At 46.9% G+C, this 20,135-nt stretch overlaps 1 protein-coding gene across 4 annotated transcripts in view; it reads left to right on the forward strand.

Moving 5' to 3' along the window:
• The window catches only part of tnni3k (TNNI3 interacting kinase), a 96,243-nt gene that overhangs the window by 31,774 nt on the left and 44,334 nt on the right, over positions 1-20,135 (forward strand). For 3 of the 4 annotated variants that reach the window (XM_053504806.1, XM_053504807.1, XM_053504804.1), the window contains exons 11-13: positions 11,753-11,902; positions 17,866-17,952; positions 18,089-18,145. In XM_053504806.1, the coding sequence (XP_053360781.1) occupies positions 11,753-11,902; positions 17,866-17,952; positions 18,089-18,145 (294 nt within the window). The remainder of the gene's footprint in view (positions 1-11,752; positions 11,903-17,865; positions 17,953-18,088; positions 18,146-20,135) is intronic. The other variant, XM_053504808.1, reaches the window with a different exon arrangement.

Consider the following 20,135-nt stretch of genomic DNA (forward strand, 5'->3'; position numbering starts at 1 on the left):
GCTTTCCGGGCCAGCTTCACTGTAGGTCGCGGATCAGCTTCTCCACGGCCTCCATCTCCAAGTCCACCGAGTGCAGCTCCAATGTCTCCTCACCTGCACACAGAGGCAGAGACCCAACCGACATGGTGTCTAAAAATAGAAATAACCTGTGCGAAAGAGCGTAAACAAACTTGTGATAGCCGGGCTAACGGGCTAGCGATGCTAATGAAAAGCCGGCTAGAAGCAGTGTGCTGCAAAACAATTAAAACTTATACGAAATAAACTTATACGAAAACGATATAACACGCGTTTCGAGTGAATATATTATAAGGTAGTATGAAATACTTATCTGTTATATGTTTACTCTTCGTAAGAGGACGAAAAATTGGTCAGTCTAGCGGAGCTCGGAAAAAAGCAGCGTTCCTTTTTTCAATAACTCGGAACCTAGGGTTAGACCCACTGAGAACAGCATTTATGTCCATACTGGACTCGGTAGGAGTAAATCAGAGTGTAGTAGGACTCACTTATAAAGCAGGTCACACTTTAGATTTAATAATATTATTCGGATTAAGTATAAAAAATGTATTCACAATTCCACTATCTGAAGTTATCTCAGATCACTATCTTGTCTCAATTCAAGTGTGTTAGGACAATAGTGAGGACTTCATGAACTTTTTTAATATTAAAATTGTAAATATTAGGCATAAAATTGAGGTTTTGAAACCAAACAATGTAATTGATGCAGATGTTACTCTAGCCATGTCAGATCAGAACCTAGAATACTTTACTCCCCTTGAAGAGAATGAACTAATTTCACTCATCTCTTCTGCAAATTCATCAACCTGTATATTAGATCCTGTACCGACACATTTTCTTAAACAGTTAGTACCAGCAATAACAGAACCCCTGTTGAAAATAATTAAGTCTTCACTCAGCATTGGTTATGTTCAAAAATCTTTTAAATTAGCATTATCAAACCAATAATTAAGAAACCTGACCTCGACCCCTGTCAGCTGTCCAATTACAGGCCAATATCAAACCTCCCCCTTATCTCTAAGATTCTGGAAAAGATAGTAGCGGAGCAGCTATGCTCATATCTACATAGAAATGGCATACATGAACTGTATCAGTCAGGATTTAGGCTCCATCACAGCACAGAGACAACACTTGTTAAAGTAGTAAATGACATCCTATTGGCCTCTGATCAGTGTTGTGTAACTATGCTTGTATTACTCGACCTCAGTGCAGCTTTTGACACCATTGATCACGCTATTCTTCTTCACAGATTAGAAAACTTAGTAGGAATTTAGGGTACAGCCCTCGTCTGGCTCAGATCCTATCGGACCCATCGTTATCAGTATGTAGACTTAAATGGTGATTATTCTGCATGTTCTCTAGTGGAGAGTGGCATTCCGCAGGGTTTAGTTTTAGGTCCACTGCTTTTTTCCCTTTATATGCTTCCTCTGGGCAACATAATCCGTAAGCATGGTATTAGTTTTCATTGTTATGCTGACGACACACAGTTATATGTCTCAGCAAAACCTAATGAGAAAAAACAGCTTACTAAAGTTGAGCAATGTGTGCAGGACATAAGAAATTGGATGCTAATTAACTTCCTTCTGCTTAATCCTGATAAGACAGAAGTTGCAGTCATAGGACCGCATACAGCTAGGAGTAAAATTTTGGATCACACCGTAACTTTAGATGGCCTTTCTGTTCCATCAAGTGCAACAGTGAAAGACCTTGGTGTGATTATTGATTCATTTACATTTACATTTAGGCATTTGGCAAACGCTTTTATCCAGAGCGACTTACAAAAAGTGCTTTAATGTTTACATCATTGGATACATACTTACACTGGCTTACCTAGGTTAATAATAATGTAATAATAATGTAAGTGGCATTAGTCCAACACAATTTTTTTTTTTTTTTTGGGGGGGGTGGTTAGTCCAAGTACTGGAGAAACAGATGCGTCTTGAGTCGTCGTTTAAAGATAGTCAAAGTCTCTGATGTACGGACATCTAGAGGAAGTTCATTCCACCACCTAGGTGCTAGAACAGAAAAGAGCCTGGATGAATGCCGCCCTCGATCCCTGAGAGATGGTGGGATGAGGCGAGCAGTGCTGGAGGATCGGAGGGAACGTGGTGCAGTGCGTGGTGTAATTAGTGCAGAGAGGTAAGTGGGTGCTGGGTCATTTTTAGCTTTGTAGGCAAGCATCAGTGTTTTGAATTTGATGGGGGCAGCTACAGGAAGCCAGTGCAGGGAGCGGAGGAGTGGGGTGGTGTGGGAGAACTTGGGAGGGTTAAAAAAGAGACGTGCTGCTGCATTTTGGATCAGTTGCAGAGGACGAATCGTGGACAGAGGCAGGCCTGCCAGGAGTGAGTTGCAGTAGTCCAGTCTTGAAATAACAAGGGACTGAACAAGCACCTGAGTAGCCTGTGAAGAAAGAAATGGGCGAAGTCTTCTGATATTGTAAAGAAGAAATCGACAGGAGCGAGTAAGGTTAGCAATGTGTGGGGAAAATGACAAATGATTGTCCACGGTTACTCCAAGATTGCGGGCGGTGGCTGAAGAAGTGATTTGGTTGTTGTCCAGGGATATCACAAGGTCTTGACCTGGGGATGAGTCATAAGGGATAAACAACAGTTCGGTTTTACTGAGATTGAGCTTCAGCTGATGAGCAGCCATCCAGAATGAGATGTCTGCCAGACATGCTGAGATCTAGGTGGAAACCTGCCAGGCTAAAAACCTATTTATTTAGCCAAGCATTTTTATAAATAGATTTGCCATAGGTAAAGGAGCAGATCTGGGGGACTCATGGACATAGAGTATTATGGTGAACTGGTATGTTTGGATGCTGTCTTCCTCACTCTCATTGATCACTCAGGTTTGCTGACGGTGAGGTGATTGTTTGCTTTACATGTCAGGAAGCCCTCATGTTTGTGTTTCCTTCTGGCTCTCCCTTTTAGTTATGCTGTCATAGTTAGTCCTGCCGGAGTCTCTGCTTGCACTCTACAGTTAATATACATTCACATTATACATTGTGTGACTGTGACCATACCTAACTGCCATCTCTCCTCCTCTTCTCTTTCCCCCCCTCTTTCTTTTTCCTCTCTCCTCCTGTCCCCCCCTTTCACTCTTTCTCTCTCTCTCTGTCGAGCTACACATGTTGTTCCTGAGCTGCCAGTGATCCAGACTCCCTCTGCCCTCCGGACCTGTCTGACCCATCCTGTTGCCCCACTTCTGGCTGAAGATCTCGTCACATGGATGCCCCGTGTGTCTCTCTGGGATGCGTCTGGTGTCTGGGAATGATTCTCTCTACCTAGAAAATGGTTCTGGCCTTGACTGGTGTTGGCAACTGTTTCTCTGGGGACTTGACAGTTCGATAGTTCAGGACTGGAACTTCTTACAAGTCTACCTGGGTCTTCAATAACTACCTGGACTCCATATTAACATCAATTAACATCAGCTATTATAGCTGAACTGCCTCCCACCCTACACACTGTATAAATGCAGATCATTTACTGCTTTCTGTTTCACCCAAATGAGGATGGGTTCCCTGTTGAGTCTGGTTCCTCTCAAGGTTTCTTCCTATTACCATCTCAGGGAGTTTTTCCTTGCCACTGTCGCCCTCGGCTTGCTCACCAGGGACAAACTGACCATTTTGATTCATACAAATTCACATTTCATACAAACTTAAATAATTCTTTTGACTATGTAAAGCTGCTTTGCGGCAATGAAAATTGCTAAAAGCGCTATACAAATAAAATTGAATTCAATTGAATTGACCCATCCTGGTGCCCCGCTTTTGGTTAAAGATCTCGTCACATGAATGCCCCGTGTGTCTCTTTGGGATGCGTCTGGTGTCTGGGGATGATTCTCTCTACCTAGAAGATGGTTCTGGCCTTGACTGGTGTTGGCAACTGTTTCTCTGGGGACTTGATAGTTCGATAGTCCAGGACTGGAACTTCCTACAAGTCTACCTGGGTCTTCAATAACTACCTGGACTCCATATTAACATCAATTAACATCAGCTATTATAGCTGAACTGCCTGCCACCTAACACACTGTATAAATGCAGATCATTTACTGCTTTCTGTTTCACCCAAATGAGGATGGGTTCCCTGTTGAGTCTGGTTCCTCTTAAGGTTTCTTCCTATTACCATCTCAGGGAGTTTTTCCTTGCCACTGTCGCCCTCGGCTTGCTTACCAGGAACAAATTCAATTCAATTCAATTCAATTTTATTTGTATAGCGCTTTTAACGATTTACATCATCACAAAGCAGCTTTACACAATCAAAAGAACTAAGTTTGTATGAAATGTGAATGTGTATGAATCAAAATGATATGATTGTTCCTGATTGTCCCTGATGAGCAAGCCTAGGATGACGGCGACAGTGGCAAGGAAAAACTCCCTGAGATGGTAATAGGAAGAAACCTTGAAAGGAACCAGACTCAACAGGGAACCCATCCTCATCTGGGTGAAAACAGATAGCAGGGATTGATGTGCATAATAATATGCGAGACTGGAAGTTCAATATAAATGGAGATGTGTAAGATCAAAGTCCAGTTTGTTCCTGGAGGCTCAGGTAGACTGTGAAAAATTTCTGTCCTGAACTATTGAGCGACTGAAGTCACAGGTCCTCAGAGAACAGCAGTCTGCATCAGTCGAGGACAGGACCACCTTCATGGAAAAGTGGAACCAACCCCAGTCACCACACGCATTCCAGGCAGACCACACGGGGGCATCCATGTGATAAGATCTCCAACCAGAAGCAGGACTCCAGGATGAGTTAGAGAGGTCCAGCGGGCAGAGGGGGTCTGGATCACTGGCAGCTCAGGAGCGACATGTACAGCTCGACAGAGAGATAGGTAGAGAAAAAAGGAGAGAGGGAGAGTGAGAGAGAGAGAGAGGACTACTAAAAAGGGAGAGCCAGAAGGAAACACAAACATGAGGGCTTCCAGAGATATAAGGCAACCAATCACCTCACCGTCAACAAACCTGAGTGATCAATGAGAGTGAGGAAGACAGCATCCAAACATACCAGTTCACCTAATACTCTACGTCCATGATCTGCTCCTTTACTTAAGGCTAATCTATTTATAAAAATGCTTGGCTAAATAAATTGGTTTTTAGCCTGGACTTAAACACTGAGACTGTGTCTGAGTCCCGAACACTATTTGGAAGACTATTCCATAACTTTGGGGCTTTGTAAGAAAAAGCTCTGCCCCCTGCTGTAGTTTTAATAATACGCGGTACTGACAAGCAGCCTGCATCCTTTGATCGAAGTAGGCGTGGCGGATTGTAAGACAGTAGCAGTTCACTCAGATACTGCGGCGCGAGACCATTTAATGCTTTATACGTCAAGAGTAGTATTTTAAAATCGATGCGAAATTTCACCATTTTGATTCATACAAATTCACATTTCATACAAACTTAAATAATTCTTTTGATTGTGTTAAGCTGCTTTGCGGCAATGAAAATTGCTAAAACGCTATACAAATAAAATTGAATTGAATTGAATTGTTTGAGCTGTGACTCTAGTTTGCTTCCGCAGTGCTGCTTTGCCTCTTTTCCCGCCTTCTGGACGTTATATGTTGCAGCCTTGTAAGGGTCCATGTCATTCGATGCAAGTTCCGCGTTATAGGCAGTGGAGTGTGATCTCACACCGTCTCGGATGGCTTTATCCACCCACGGCTTCTGATTGAGAAATGTTTTTTTCCACGGTTTTATCCACTAGTTTTCCGACGAATCCCACAACCGCTTCCGTAAACACATTGATGTCATCGGAGCTGTTTCGGAACATGTTTCAGTCATCGAGTGCATCCTGCGAATTGGTCCATCCAGTGCAAAACCTCCCTCTGAACCGGAACTGTTTAAGCCTTTGTGTGTGTTTTGGCATAAGGAACATGCCGGTGTGGTCAGATTTTCCTAACGGAGGGCGAGATTGTGCCTTGTAGCCGTCCTTGACTGTTTGGTGTCCTGGTGTTGTGTTTGGTGCTGTGTGTGTGCCTCATGCAGCTCGCAAAAGGCAGTGACCATGTCTGCTTGTGGTGAAATATAAATGGCGCTGATTACGACTGATGTAACATCCCGGGGAAGGTAAAAAGGACGACACATGATGGACAGTAAATCCAGGTTGGGTGTGCATGAGCATGTGAGAGGAGCAATGTGTTGCACCAACTGTTGTTTACCATTAAGCATAGCCGCCTCCCCTCAACTTCCCCAAATGCTGTGTCCTGTCCATGCAGTAAACCGAGAAGGACTCGGTCTCTGTAAAGCAGAGGAGATTGCAGTCCCAAATGTCTCTCTGGAACTTTACAGTTGCCCTAATGTCATCGAGTTTGCTCTCCAGTGACTGGACGTTGGCGAGCAGAATGCTAGGCAGAGGTGTGCGGTGTGCACAGGCTCTCAGCCTGTTCCTGATGCCGGCTCGTTTTCCTCAGGGTTGCCGCTTCATGACGCGTCCATTGTTCTCCCTCAGGATCTCACGTGGCCAGCTCGGATCCGATTACAAACAAGAGTGTCTCTATCATACCTAATGTACTCAATGGTGATAAGTTCGCCGGTTTTAGATTACTGAAAACTAACTTAAAAAACAAAAAGAAAGGGGTCGGAGCAGTCGTGACGACAGCCGACCTCACCGGCACCATCATGACAAGTGAACAAGTTCAATTCAATTTTCCAATTTAATTTTATTTGTATAGCGCTTTTAACAATTGTCATTGTCGTAAAGCAGCTTTACACAATTAAAAGAATTATTTAAGTCTGTATGGAATGTAAGTGTGCATGAATTAAGATGAGTGGATTGTCCCTGCAATCACAAGTGATTTCTAGACCTGAAGAGGCGGTTCACCTCGGCCCCTGTTCTACTTCAGCCATCAGTTTGTGGTCAAGGTGGACGCCTCCGACCTTAGGGCAGTCTTATCCCAAAGGTCACCCAAAGACAACAAACTGCACCCATGCTGTTTCCTTTCCCAATGACTCTTCCCTACAAAGGAACTAGGGCATTGGCGACCAGAAGCTACTGACAGTCAAACTTGCCCTAGAGAAGGGGAGGCATTGGCTCGAGGGCACAGAAATCCCTTTCCTGGTCTGGATGGATCATAAAAACGTGGAATATCTCTGGACGGTCAAACGCCTAAACTCTTGTCAAGCAAGATGGTCCCTGTTCTTCTCCCATTTCAATTTCTCCCTGTCCTATCGCCCGGGATCTAAAAACATGAAACCGGATGCTCCTTCTCACCAGTTCTCTCCAGCCCATGATCCGCTACCTGAAGCCAGCTTGGGCCTCTCCCTTCTTTCAATGCTGCCATGCATATTAGTTTCCTCTGTTCCCCTCTCAGAAGTTGGAGGTGGAGGTTCCTTTTGGCTCAAGCCTTCATTCGTCAGTGCCAAAGAATGTGGCTGAATGTGAGATCTAGGATCTGCCGTTTCAGCCTTTAAACAATAAGCCGACCCGCACCGCTCCAGGGCACCTTTATACCGCGTGAGCCGAAGAGTGATGTTATCTTCCCACTACATTCCCCTTAAAATAACCTCGCGCAAACTGTCTGCCAGATTTATTGGCCTGTTCACTATTACCAGAATCATTACCATCAGACTTTATCTGCCTTCCACCACGCACCAGATAAACCACTTTTTTTTAAGTATCCCAGATAAAACCTCTGGCCTCATGCTTACTGAATCCACCCACCGGCCTAGCTCCTCCTCTCCGACTTGTCGAAGGTGGTGAAGCCTTTACCGTGCACAAGCTTTTGAAAACCAGACAAAGAGGCAGAGGCCTTCAGTATCTGGTGGATTGGGAGGGCTACGGTGAGAGAAATTTGTGCTTCCCACTTCCGGGTTTACAGAGGATTCCCTGACGTCTTCGTCTCACCTCGTCATATCACAGGGTATTTCCCCCAGAATTCTGTGTGTGCACTGACTTTCTCTCCCTCACATACACACATACGCATATACGCGCGCACACACCTCCTCCAGCCACTGTTTCCTGAACTATTCTGCTATTGAGTTCTTTCCTTCCCTGCCTCCTCCCGTGACACCTTCACTATCTTGATGGCCTTGGTTTAGCACTGCTTGATGTAGATTGAGTGCAGATCTGGGGGTTTAAGGCTCAGCTAATCGCACCACATTCTGTAGAGCTTCCCTCTGTAGAACAAGTGCTGTTCCCAAACCAGATTGTAATGTTTTTCTTTAGGATGCTCTCTATGTTCCTAAGCACCTTGGTCAGCAGTCCAATAGATTCTTGGAAGCACATGGCGATTACCAATTGTTCCAGTGAGAGGTTGAACATCTTTGTCAACACCTGTGCTAGCTAGTCAGCACAGGCTGAAAGACCCGACATTGAGATATCGTCTAATCTTGCCTTCCTGGTGTTCACCCTCCTGAAGGCTGTTTTTACATCGTGTTTTTAAATGGGTTAAACTTTTCCAACCTGATGCTCACTACAATCATGCAGCTATTAGCACTGTAGTGATGTAACCATTGCATTTCTGTCTTCATCCATCATTCCAGCTGTTGATGTTTTATAGTCTATTACTGTTTTTAATTGTTTTTTTGCCACAGGCTCCTAGATCCACTGTAATGAAGCTCAAATTCAAATAAAAAATGTATTTGTCACATACACAGTCATACACAGTACGATATGCAGTGAAATGCTTGTACGACCATCAGTGACCTTAAAAAGAAAATAAAAGCTATATATAAGGAATAAATATTAATAAAAAGAAATACGAAAGACAATAAATTTAACTAGTAAAATAAACTGTACAAATTATAGAAATATAGGAATAAAAAAAAAGTATATATAAAAATTTTAAAGTGGCAATGGCTGTGCAAATATGCATAAAAAGTATGTTCAGAAAGTGTCATGTGCAATAGTCAGATATATAAATATGTAGTGCATGAATTTGTCCATGATTGTCCAGTCAATGTCAATGTTTAAAAAGATATTACTTCTGTGTGGTGGTGTGATTAAGAGACCTTATTGCCTGCGGGAAGAAGCTCCTTCTCAGTCTCTCTATGTTGGCCTTCAGGGAGCAGAATCGCTTCCCAGACCGCAAAAGAGAGCAGTCCATTGTTGGGATGGCTGAGGTCCTTCACAATCTTCCTGGCCTTGGTTTAGCACCGCTTGCTGTAGATCGAGTACAGGTCACGGAGCTCGGTGCGGATGATGTGCTCAGCTGATCGCACCACCCTCTGTAGAGCTCGTCTGTCCTGCTTGGTGCTGTTTCCAAACCAGGTCGTGATGTTTCCCGTCAGGATGGTCTCTATGGAATAGGAGGAGAAATTCCTGAGCACCTTAAAGAGCAGTCTGAAGTCTCTCAAGCGTCTGAGGTGGTAGAGACGCTGCCGGGCCTTTTTCACCACGGTGTTGATGTGACCTCAAACCTCAAACGCGCAGCGCCAAACTTTTATCAGCATATCACTTGCCCCACCAGGGGCGAAAGGACACTGGATCATTGTTATACAACTGTCAAGGACGGCTACAAGGCACAATCTTGTCCACCGTTTGGTAAATCCGACCACGCCGCCATCTTCCTCATGCCAAAATACAAACAAAGGCTGAAACAGGAAGTTCCGGTTCAGAGGGAGGTCGCGCGCTGGACGGACCAATCGGTGGCCGCGTTACAGGACGCACTCGATGACGCAGACTGGGACATGTTCAGAAACAGCTCCGATGATGACGTCAGCGTGTTTACGGAAGCGGTTGTGGGATTCATTGGGAAACTAGCGGATGATACCGTGGAAAAAAAGACTATCAGAACGTTTCCCAACCAGAAGCCGTGGGTGGATAAAACCATCCGCGACGCTCTGAGATCTCGCACCGCTGCCTACAACACGGGACTCGCGTCGGGGGACATGGAACCGCACAAGGCTGCGTCATACAGCGTCCGGAAGGCGGTTAAAAAGGCGAAGCAGCGCTACTAGAGAAACCTAACACAACTCTAGGAGCCTGTGGCAGGGATTAAGGAGAATTGCGGACTATAAAGCACCAACAACCGGTATGATGAGGGTTAGGGTTAGGGTTAGGGTACAAAGAGTACAGCAGGGGGCTCAGAACACAACCCTGTGGGGCTCCAGTGCTGAGAGTGAGTGAGGCTGAGACATGTCTGCCCATCCTTACTGCCTGTGGTCTGCCAGTCAAAAAATTGGAGATCCACTGACACATTGATGAGCTGAGTCCCAGGTGCTCCAGCTTGGTGTTGAGTGTGGAGGGAATTATGGTATTAAATGCAGAGCTGTAGTCGATGAAGAGCATTTTAACATAATTCCCTTTCCTAGTGTCCAGATGAGTGAGCAATGTGTGGAGGAGATGTGAGATTGCATCGTCTGTGGAACGGTTCTGGCGGTATGCAAACTGTAGTGGGTCGAGTGTGTCTGGTAGTAAAGACATGATGAAATCTCTGACCAGGCGTTCAAAGCACTTCATCACTACTGAGGTGAGGGCTACAGAGCGATAGTCATTGAGAGAAGCAAGATGAGGGTTTTTTTGGGGACAGGAACAATAAAGGACTCTTTGAAGCATGTAGGGATCACTGACTGAGATAAAGAGATGTTGAATATCTCAGTGAACACAGGTGCTAGCCGGTCCCCGCAGGCTCTGAGGATACGACCTGAGATGCCGTCTGGTCCTGCTGCTTTCCTGGTGTTCACTCTCTTGAAGGCTCTCCTTACGTCATGCTCGGTGATGATGAACGCGTTTCCGGTGCTGGCAATGACTTCCTGCCTGCAGCCGTTAGTGCCGCTAGCATTAGCATTGCTAGTGTCTTTAGCTGCAGCTTCGAAGCAAGTATAGAAGGTGTTCAGCTCGTCTGCCAGAGTCACTTACGTGTTCGTCATACCGGTTGTTGGTGTTTTATAGTCCGTAATTGTCCTTAGTCCCTGCCACAGGCTCCTAGAGTCACTCTGTTGGAGTTGTGACTCTAGTTTTCTCCTGTAGCGCTGCTTCACCTCTTTCACCGCCTTCTGGACGCTATATGACGCAGCCTTGTATGGTTCCATGTCCCCCAACGCAAGTCCCATGTTGTAGGCAGCGGTGTGTGATCTTAGAGCGTCGCAGATGGTTTTATCCACCCATGGCTTCTGGTTGGGAAACGTTCTGATAGTCTTTTTCTCCACGGTATCATCCGCTAGTTTCCCAATGAATCCCACAACCGCTTCCGTAAACACGCTGACCTCATCATCGGAGCTGTTTCTGAACATCAAGTGCGTCCTGTAAGGCGGCCACCGATTGGTCCGTCCAGCGCGTGACCTCCCTCTAAACCGGAACTTCCTGTTTTAGCCTTTGTTTGTATTTTGGCATGAGGAAGATGGCGTATTGGTTGGATTTACCAAATGGAGGGTGAGATTGTGCCTTGTAGCCGTCCTTGACAGTTATATAGCAGTGGTCCAGTGTCCTTTCACCCCTGGTGGGGCAGGTGATGTACTGATAAAAGTTCGGCGCTGCGCGTTTGAGGCTGACACTATTAAGTCCCCCACCACAATGAGCAGTGAAATGCTCACGATATGCAGTGAAATGCTTATACGACTGCCAGTGACCTTAAAAAATTAAAGCTTATAGATAAGAAATAAATATGAATAAAGGAAATACAATAGAAAATTAAATTTATCTAGGAGTAAAGTTGCATTCTGATCAGCTGCAGATCACGAATAGTGGACAGAAATAGATCTGCCAGGAATGACTTGCAGTAGTCCAGCCTTGAAACTGGTAAACTGTAAAATTGTTTTACAGCATAAGTGATGTATTGGTGTACTCCGCTTTGATAGGATTACACAGCGCCTGTTTCCATGGACACATCCGCCTCGTTCAGTTCCTATTGGACAACGGAGCTGACATGAACCTGGTGGCGTGTGACCCGAGTCGCTCCAGTGGAGAGAAAGATGAACAGACATGTCTGATGTGGGCCTATGAGAAAGGTGACTAGTTACACTTTAAACAGGAGACGAGTAAACTTAAGTTAGGGGACTAATTACACTTTAAACAGGAGGCTAATAGACTTTACCAAGGGGACTAGTTACACTTCAAACAGAAGTTTGGCAAACTCCAATACGGGGACTAGTTATACTTCAAACGGAAAACGTCTCTAGGGTTACGTCCGTAACCCCAGTTCCCTGAAGGGGAACGAGACGCCGCGTCACGAAGTGACAGCTATGGGAATTGCTTCCAGAAATCGCGTCTTGAAGACATATCTAATCAACTTCATATATACGACGTCATCGCCTTAGCGACGCAGCCACGTCTGACGTCGGCACGCGGAAGAGTATAAATAGGTGTTAGACAAACCTACTACAGCTTCCGAAAGCTCACAAGCGCATATAAGTATGGCAACGTGACGCGGCGTCTCGTTCCCCTTCAGGGAACTGGGGTTACGGACGTAACCCTAGAGACGTTCCCTTTCAGGGGAACTTCGAGCCGCGTCACGAAGTGACAGCTATGGGGACGAGAATGCCCACTCCGCCATGCTTATAGGTGCCTGGCCTGAGCCGAGAGCACCTGAGAGGACGGAGTTGGGTCGAGGTCGACGGCGTAAAATTTTACAAATGTGTGCGGGGTGGACCACCCGGCGGCGTCCCAGACCTCTTGAGGTGTCGCCCCCGCAGCCAGAGCCTTGGAGGCCGCCATACTTCTGGTGGAGTGCGCCCGGCCTGAGAGCGGAGAGGCTTCACCAACTGCACCATAAGCCATGGAGATGGCCTCCACAATCCACCTACTGAGCGTATGCTTGGTCGCTGGTAAACCCCGCTTTTGGGGGCCGAAGCACACGAATAGCTGGTCAGACCGTCTCCACGCCGAGGAGACGTGGACATAGTGACGGAGAGCTCTAACCGGGCAGATAAGGTTTAGCCTCTCCTGTTCCGGCGTCAGGAAGGGTGGAGGACTGAAGGCCTTGAGCACCACTGGCCTGGTCACTCTAGTAGGGACCTTGGGAATATATCCAGGTCTTGGATGTAGAAATGCCTTGACTAGCCCAGGGGCAAAGTCAAGACAGGATGGTGCTACCGAGAGCGCCTCCAGATCACCTACCCTCCGAAGAGACGAGATGGCCAGGAGGAGGAGGGTCTTCAGTGTTGCACACTTCTCGTTACTGTCCGTGAGTGGTTCAAACGGAGCCCGAGACAGACCCTCCAACACCATGGTGAGGTCCCACGAGGGTATCCTGGAGTGAACTGAAGGTCTTAACCTCCACGCGCCACGGAGAAAACGGTACACAAGTGGGTCACGGCCCAGAGATCTTTTCCCCGCAGGGGGACGGAATGCGGAAATGGCGGCCACATAAACCTTTAAAGTGGACGGGGCTGACCCAGCAGAGAACCGCTTCTGCAGGAAGTCCAGTACGGTCCCGACAGGGCACTGAGCGGGATCCAGCAGCCGGTTCCTGCACCATGGGGTGAAAACCCCCCATTTGGCAGTGTACAATTTTCTCATGGACGGGGCTCTAGAGCTAAGTATGGTGCTGACTACTTCCTGGGAAAAGCCAGCGTCTATGAGGTGCGCCCCTTTAGAGGCCACGCCCATAGATTCCACAGCTCGGGTCTTGGATGGAGAATCGATCCGTGAGCTTGGGACAATAGATCCCTCCTGATCGGCAACTGGAGAGGCTGTCCGTCCAGGAGAGACACTATGTCTGAGAACCATATCCGGGTGGGCCAGCGAGGGGCCACTAGAAGGAGCCGAACTTTCCGCTGGCGGACCCGCTCTAGAACCGCTGGGAGCAGTGCGACCGGGGGAAAAGCATACAGGCGTCTGCGTGGCCACTGATGCACTAGGGCATCCAGGCCTAGAGGCGCTGGTTGTATAAGGGAGAACCAGAGTGGATAATGGGTCGAACCAACACATGCTGGCCCCTGACATCTGGAAGGAAGTACTTCAACGCTAACCAGACTGCCATCATTTCGAGAGCATTTATGTGCCAGTCGCGCTGATGTTCCTTCCATAGGTCCTGTGCGGAGCGGCCCCTGTAGATCGCTCCCCATCCTGTTCGTGAGGCGTCTGTTGTCAGTGTCACACGGTGGCACGTGGCGCCCAGAACAGGGCCTTGGGACAGAAACCCAGGCTTCTTCCATACCCCTAGCGCCCGAATACAACGGGATGAAGCCCAAATTACGCGGAACGGACTTCCTTTGGGGGAGAAACCCTTGGTTTTGAGCCACCACTGGAGCGGCCTCATGTGCAGCAGGCCGAGCGGTATTATGCTTGATGCTGCTGCCATAAGGCCCAGCAGCCGCTGGAAGCTCCTCACAGTGACAGCACGGCCTAGTCTGATGCCCCTGACGGCTAGAAGGAGTGACTGAATGCGAGCCGGCGTGAGGCGGGCTGACATCCGAGTGGAGTCCCATAAAACGCCCAGATAAGAGGTGACGCATGATGGGGTAAGCACACTCTTCTTGACGTTTAGCCGTAACCCCAGCACTCTGATGTAACTGAGAACTAAGTCTCGATGACGGGCCACCATTTCTGCAGAGTGGGCAAGAATCAGCCAATCGTCGATATAATTCAGGACTCTGATACCTGACTAAGGCTAAGGCCGCATCCACCACTTTTGTGAAAGTGCGGGGTGACAGAGCTAGGCTGAATGGAAGCACCCGATACTGGTACGCCTCGCTCCCCAAGGCGAACCTCAGGAACTTCTGATGTTGAGGAAAGATGGAGACGTGGAAGTACGCGTCCTTCAAGTCTATCGTGACGAACCAGTCGCCTGGTCGGATCTGGGTCACAACGTGCTTGAGCGTTAACATTTTGAACCTGTACTTCCTCAAACTGCGGTTCAGAACTCGGAGGTCCAGAATTGGCCGCAGTCCCCCACCTTTCTTGGGGACGATGAAGTAGCGGCTGTAAAAGCCGCACTCTCTTTGGGACTGAGGGATCTTTTCGATAGCCCCCTTTGCCAGGAGAGCCTTCACCTCCTCTTCCATCACCTGGGACTGCTCCGGTTTCACTAGTGTACCTAGTACACCATTGAACCGTGGTGGGGGGCTTCTGAACTGAATCCTGTAGCCCTCTCCCACTGTACGCAGAACCCACTGAGACACACCTGGAAGAGCTTTCCACTTGTTCATGTGTTCTACTAGAGGAACCAGCCTGACGGGACTGTTTCCTGGTGATGGGGGCCCCGAAGAGCTGAGTGGCTCGTAGCTCGTGGCTCCTGGTTGCGGTCGCCGAGAAGAAGCAGTAACGGCCCCATGGGCCGATAAACGCTGAACCCCTCGGGGGAGCCGCCGCAACCTGGACCCATCAGGGTAATGGGCCTTTGGTGGCAGCGCTCCTGGCCACGATAACTTGGCGTAGATCTTGGCCATAATAGGGCTGCCGCCCAGAGCGCCGCCTACTGCGTCTGCCTGAGCCTTTCTGCTTCTGCGGGGGCTGACGAGCAGCGACACTCTGTCTCTGAGTCAGACGATGGGAGGACCTTGAGCTGGTGCTGGGCTGATCAGTGGCGGCATGCACATAATCAGCTCGGAGAGGGAATATGCTGGAGAACGCTGCCTCGTTCTTCTGAGATTTCCGGATAGTGGCGGCAACGTCGTGGACGGCACCGCCAAAAAGCCCGGAAGGCGAGATCGGCGCGTCTAGCAGAAGCTTCTGATCCTTTTCCCCAAAGGACGCCAGGTTTAGCCACAGATGCCTGTAGGCAACCACATTGGCCGCCATAGATCTACCCAGGCACCGTGCTGCCTCCTTAGCCGCCCTAATGGAGAGATCGGTGGCGCGGCGCAGCTGCTTAAATGCATCCGGGCCAACTCCCTCTCCTTCGTCCAGCTCCTGCAGAAGGTGAGCCTGGTATGCTTGCAGCAGACTCATAGTGTGCATGCAGGCTGCAGACTGACCCCCTGCCGTATAAGCTGTACTAATGATCTTAGCAGATGTACGGCATGGTCTGGACGGAAGCACTGGGGGCCTGAGTGACGACGCCGAAGTCGGAGACAGATGTCTCGCGAGATCACCCTCGATCTCCGGCATCGCCCCATAACCTCTCTCCTGGCCCTGAATCAGGTTAGAATAATCATATGTGAAAGGGCCGTGAACGCGAGAAGAATATGGCTTTTTCCAGGAACGTGTTAGTTCATTATGCACTTCCTGGAAAAAAGGCAGACCCTTCCTTGAAGGTTTAATCCTAGGTTCTAGGATGCGTTCGCCCCATTTTCCCTGAACTCGTGCTTCCTGCTGAACTTGTGGCCAGGAAATATCTAATTTCTCTGTAGCCTGAACCAAACACTCAAGCAGGTCTGTATCACCTATAGGGGGGTCATGTTTCACTGACTTGCGCACTACATGCCGCGCTGGCCCCTCCCCCTCCTCCATGTCTGAATCAGACACTTGGAGATGCCGAGGTGAGCTAGCAGCTAGCGGCACGCTAGCGGTGCAAGGAGTAAACCCCACGGGATCTAAAACCTCTGAGGACCCGCTGTCCGAACCAGAGAAGGTGGAAACTAAGCTATCATTTGCCGCCTCCTCCAGCTCGATGCGGGAGCCCCACGAACGCACGCTCCGCCTGAGAGGCGCCGCGTCGCCAGCTTTAAAGGTAAACAAACGCAGGCAAGCGCGAAGGGCTCCGCCGGAGAGGGTAGCACAACTTTCACATTCCTCCCCGGTCAGAGCCGCTTCAGCGTGCTCTGCGCCTAGGCACATCACACACAGAGCGTGTGTATCACCTGGCTCGATGAGCCTGGAGCATGGATAAATGCAGCGCTTAGCCGCACACATAGTGTCTGTTTTAGTAAACATGAGTCTACGTGTTTTATTCTCTCTTTTTTTTTTTTTTTTTTGAAAGATCAGAGTTCTGTCTCTGCTTGTGAAGCGAAGGAAGCTGTAGTAGGTTTGTCTAACACCTATTTATACTCTTCCGCGTGCCGACGTCAGACGCGGCTGCGTCGCTAAGGCGATGACATCGTATATATGAAGTTGATTAGATATGTCTTCAAGACGCGATTTCTGGAAGCAATCCCCATAGCTGTCACTTCGTGACGCGGCTCGAAGTTCCCCTGAAAGGGAACTAGTATACTTTACCTAGTGAAACTAGTTCCCTTAGTGAAATGCACTAGTTTCCTGTTTGTAACCTTAAGTAGTGCCCTTGTTCAAGTGTGCTAGATACACTCCAAACAGGAGGCTATTTAACTTCACCAAAGGGAAATAGTTAAACTTTAAATATTAAATGAGTACACTTTACCAAGAGGACTAATTACACTTCAAACAGGAGCTAAAGATTTTTATCTTTCCCAATTTTATAATTTTGATTTATACACAACTCTTTTGCTTGTGTAAAGCGGCTTTGTGACGATGTCAATTTTTAAAACGCTATACAAATAAAATTTAATTGAATTAAACTGAATAGTAAACTTCACTAAGGGGATTAGTTATATTTAAAACAGTACAATCTGTACAATCCACCAAAAGGACTAATTACACAAAAAATAGGAGACTAGTAAACTTTACCAAGGGGACCAGTTACACTTAAAACAGGAAATTAGTACACTTCACCATGGGGACTAGTTACACTTCAAACAGAAGACTAGTACCCTTCACCAAGGGGACTAATTACACTTTAAAAAGGAGATTACTAAACCCCACCAAGGGAACCAGTTACAATTGAAACAGCAACCCAGTACCATTCACCAAGAGAATTAGTTATAATTTAAACAAGAAACTAGTACACCTTACCAAGGGGAATAGTTACACTTCAAACAGAAAACTAGTACACTTGACCAAGGGGACAAGTTACATTTAAAACAGTAGACTAGTACACTTCACCAAGGGGACTAATTACACTTCAAACAGGACACTAGTAAACATCACCAAGGAGACTAGTTACACTTAAAACAGAAACCAAGTGCACTTCACCAAGGGGACTAGTGTAACGTCAGTGTATTTGCTCTGTGTTTAGGTCACGATGCCATCGTCACACTGCTCAAACACTACAAACGTCCTCTAGAAGACTCGCCCTGTAATGAATACTCTCAGCCAGGAGGGGGTGTGATACACACACACACACACACATACACACACACATACACACACAAACACATACTGTAAACATACACATACTGTAAACAAACACATGCATACAGTATACTCACACAACGGTTTACTGTTGGTCTGATTTGTAGATGGATCATACGTTTCTGTTCCGTCTCCACTGGGGAAAATCAAAAATATGACAAAAGGTAAAACACACACACACACACACACACACACACACACACACACACCAACTACAGTGGCTTGCAAAAGTATTCAGCCCCCTTGAACTTTCCCACATTTTGTCACATTACAGCCACAAACATGAATCAATTTTATTGGAATTCCATGTAAAAGACCAATACAAAGTGGTGTACATGTGAGAAGTGGAACGAAAATTTTACATGATTCCAAATATTTTTTACAAATAAATAACTGAAAAGTGGGGTGTGCAAAATTATTCAGCCCCCTGAGTCAATACTTTGTAGTACCACCTTTTGCTGCAATTACAGCTGCCAGTCTTTTAGGGTATGTCTCTACCAGCTTTGCACATCTAGAGACTGAAATCCTTGCCCATTCTTCTTTGCAAAACAGCTCCAGCTCAGTCAGATTAGATGGAAAGTGTTTGTGAACAGCAGTTATCAGATCTTGCCACAGATTCTCGATTGGATTTAGATCTGCAACATAATTCGTAAACATGGTATTAGTTTTCATTGTTACTGTATGCTGATGACACACAAGTATACGTTTCAGCAAAACCAGATGAGAAAAACCAGCTTACTAAAGTTGAGCAATGTGTGCAGGACATAAGAGATTGGATGTTAATTAATTTCCTTCTGCTTAATCCTGATAAGACTGAAGTTCTAGTCATAGGACCACAAGCAGCTAGAAGTAAGCTTTCTGATCACACTGTGATTTTAAATGGCCTTTCTGTTCCATCAAGTGCAACAGTAAAAGACCTCGGTGTGATTATAGATTCAAGCCTTTCATTTAAAGCACATGTAGATAATATTAGCAGGATAGCATTCTTTCACCCCAGAAATATTGCCAAGATAAGAAATATATTGTCACTAAACGATGCAGAAAAACTAGTTCATGCTTTTATCACGTCTAGGTTGGATTATTGTAACCTTACTGTCTGGTTGTTTAACTAGGTGCTTAAACAAGCTTCAATTAGTCCAGAATGCAGCAGCGAGAGTCCTCACTCAAACCAGAAGATATGAGCACATCACCCCTATCTTATCCACATTGCATTGGCTTCCTGTGAAATTTCGCATCGATTTTAAAATACTACTCTTGACGTTTAAAGCATTAAATGGTCTCGCGCCGCAGTATCTGAGTGAACTGCTAGTGTCTTACCCTCCGCCACGCCTACTTCGATCAAAGGATGCAAGCTGCTTGTCAGTACCGCATATTATTAAAACTACAGCAGGGGGCAGAGCTTTTCCTTACAAAGCCCCAAAGTTATGGAATAGTCTTCCAAATAGTGTTCAGGACTCAGACACAGTCTCAGTGTTTAAGTCCAGGCTAAAAATCTATTTATTTAGCCAAGCACTTTTATAAATAGATTAGCCTTAGGTAAAGGAGCAGATCTGGCGGACTCATGGACGTAGAGTATTAGGTAAACTGGTATGTTTGGATGCTGTCTTCCCCACTCTCATTGATCACTCAGGTTTGTTGACGGTGAGGTGATTGGTTGCCTTACATCTCTGGAAGCCCTCATGTTTGTGTTTCCTTCTGGCTCTCCCTTTTTAGTTATGCCGTCATAGTTAGTCCTGCCGGAGTCTCTGCTTGCACTCTGCACTAAATATACATTCACTTTTTACATTGTTCGACTGTGACCATACCTAACTGTTATTTCTCCATCTCTTTGCTCTCTCATTTTCTCCTCTCCCCTCTCTCTCTCTCTCTCTCTCTCCCTCTCTCCTTTTTCCTCTACCTATCTCTCTGTCGAGCTATACATGTCGCTTCTGAGCTGCCAGTAATCCAGACCCCCTCTGCCCGCTGGACCTCTCTAACTCATCCTGGAGTCCTGCTTCTGGTTGGAGATCTCATCACATGGATGCCCCATGTGGTCTGCCTGGAATGTGTGTGGTGACTGGGGTTGGTTCCACTTTTCCATGAAGGTGGTCCTGTCCTCGACTGATGCAGACAGCTGTTCTCTGAGGACCTGTGACTTCAGTCGCTCAATAGTTC

This window comes from Clarias gariepinus, chromosome 9, assembly GCF_024256425.1.
Source record: "Clarias gariepinus isolate MV-2021 ecotype Netherlands chromosome 9, CGAR_prim_01v2, whole genome shotgun sequence".
In the NCBI taxonomy this organism is placed as follows: Eukaryota; Metazoa; Chordata; class Actinopteri; order Siluriformes; family Clariidae; genus Clarias; species Clarias gariepinus.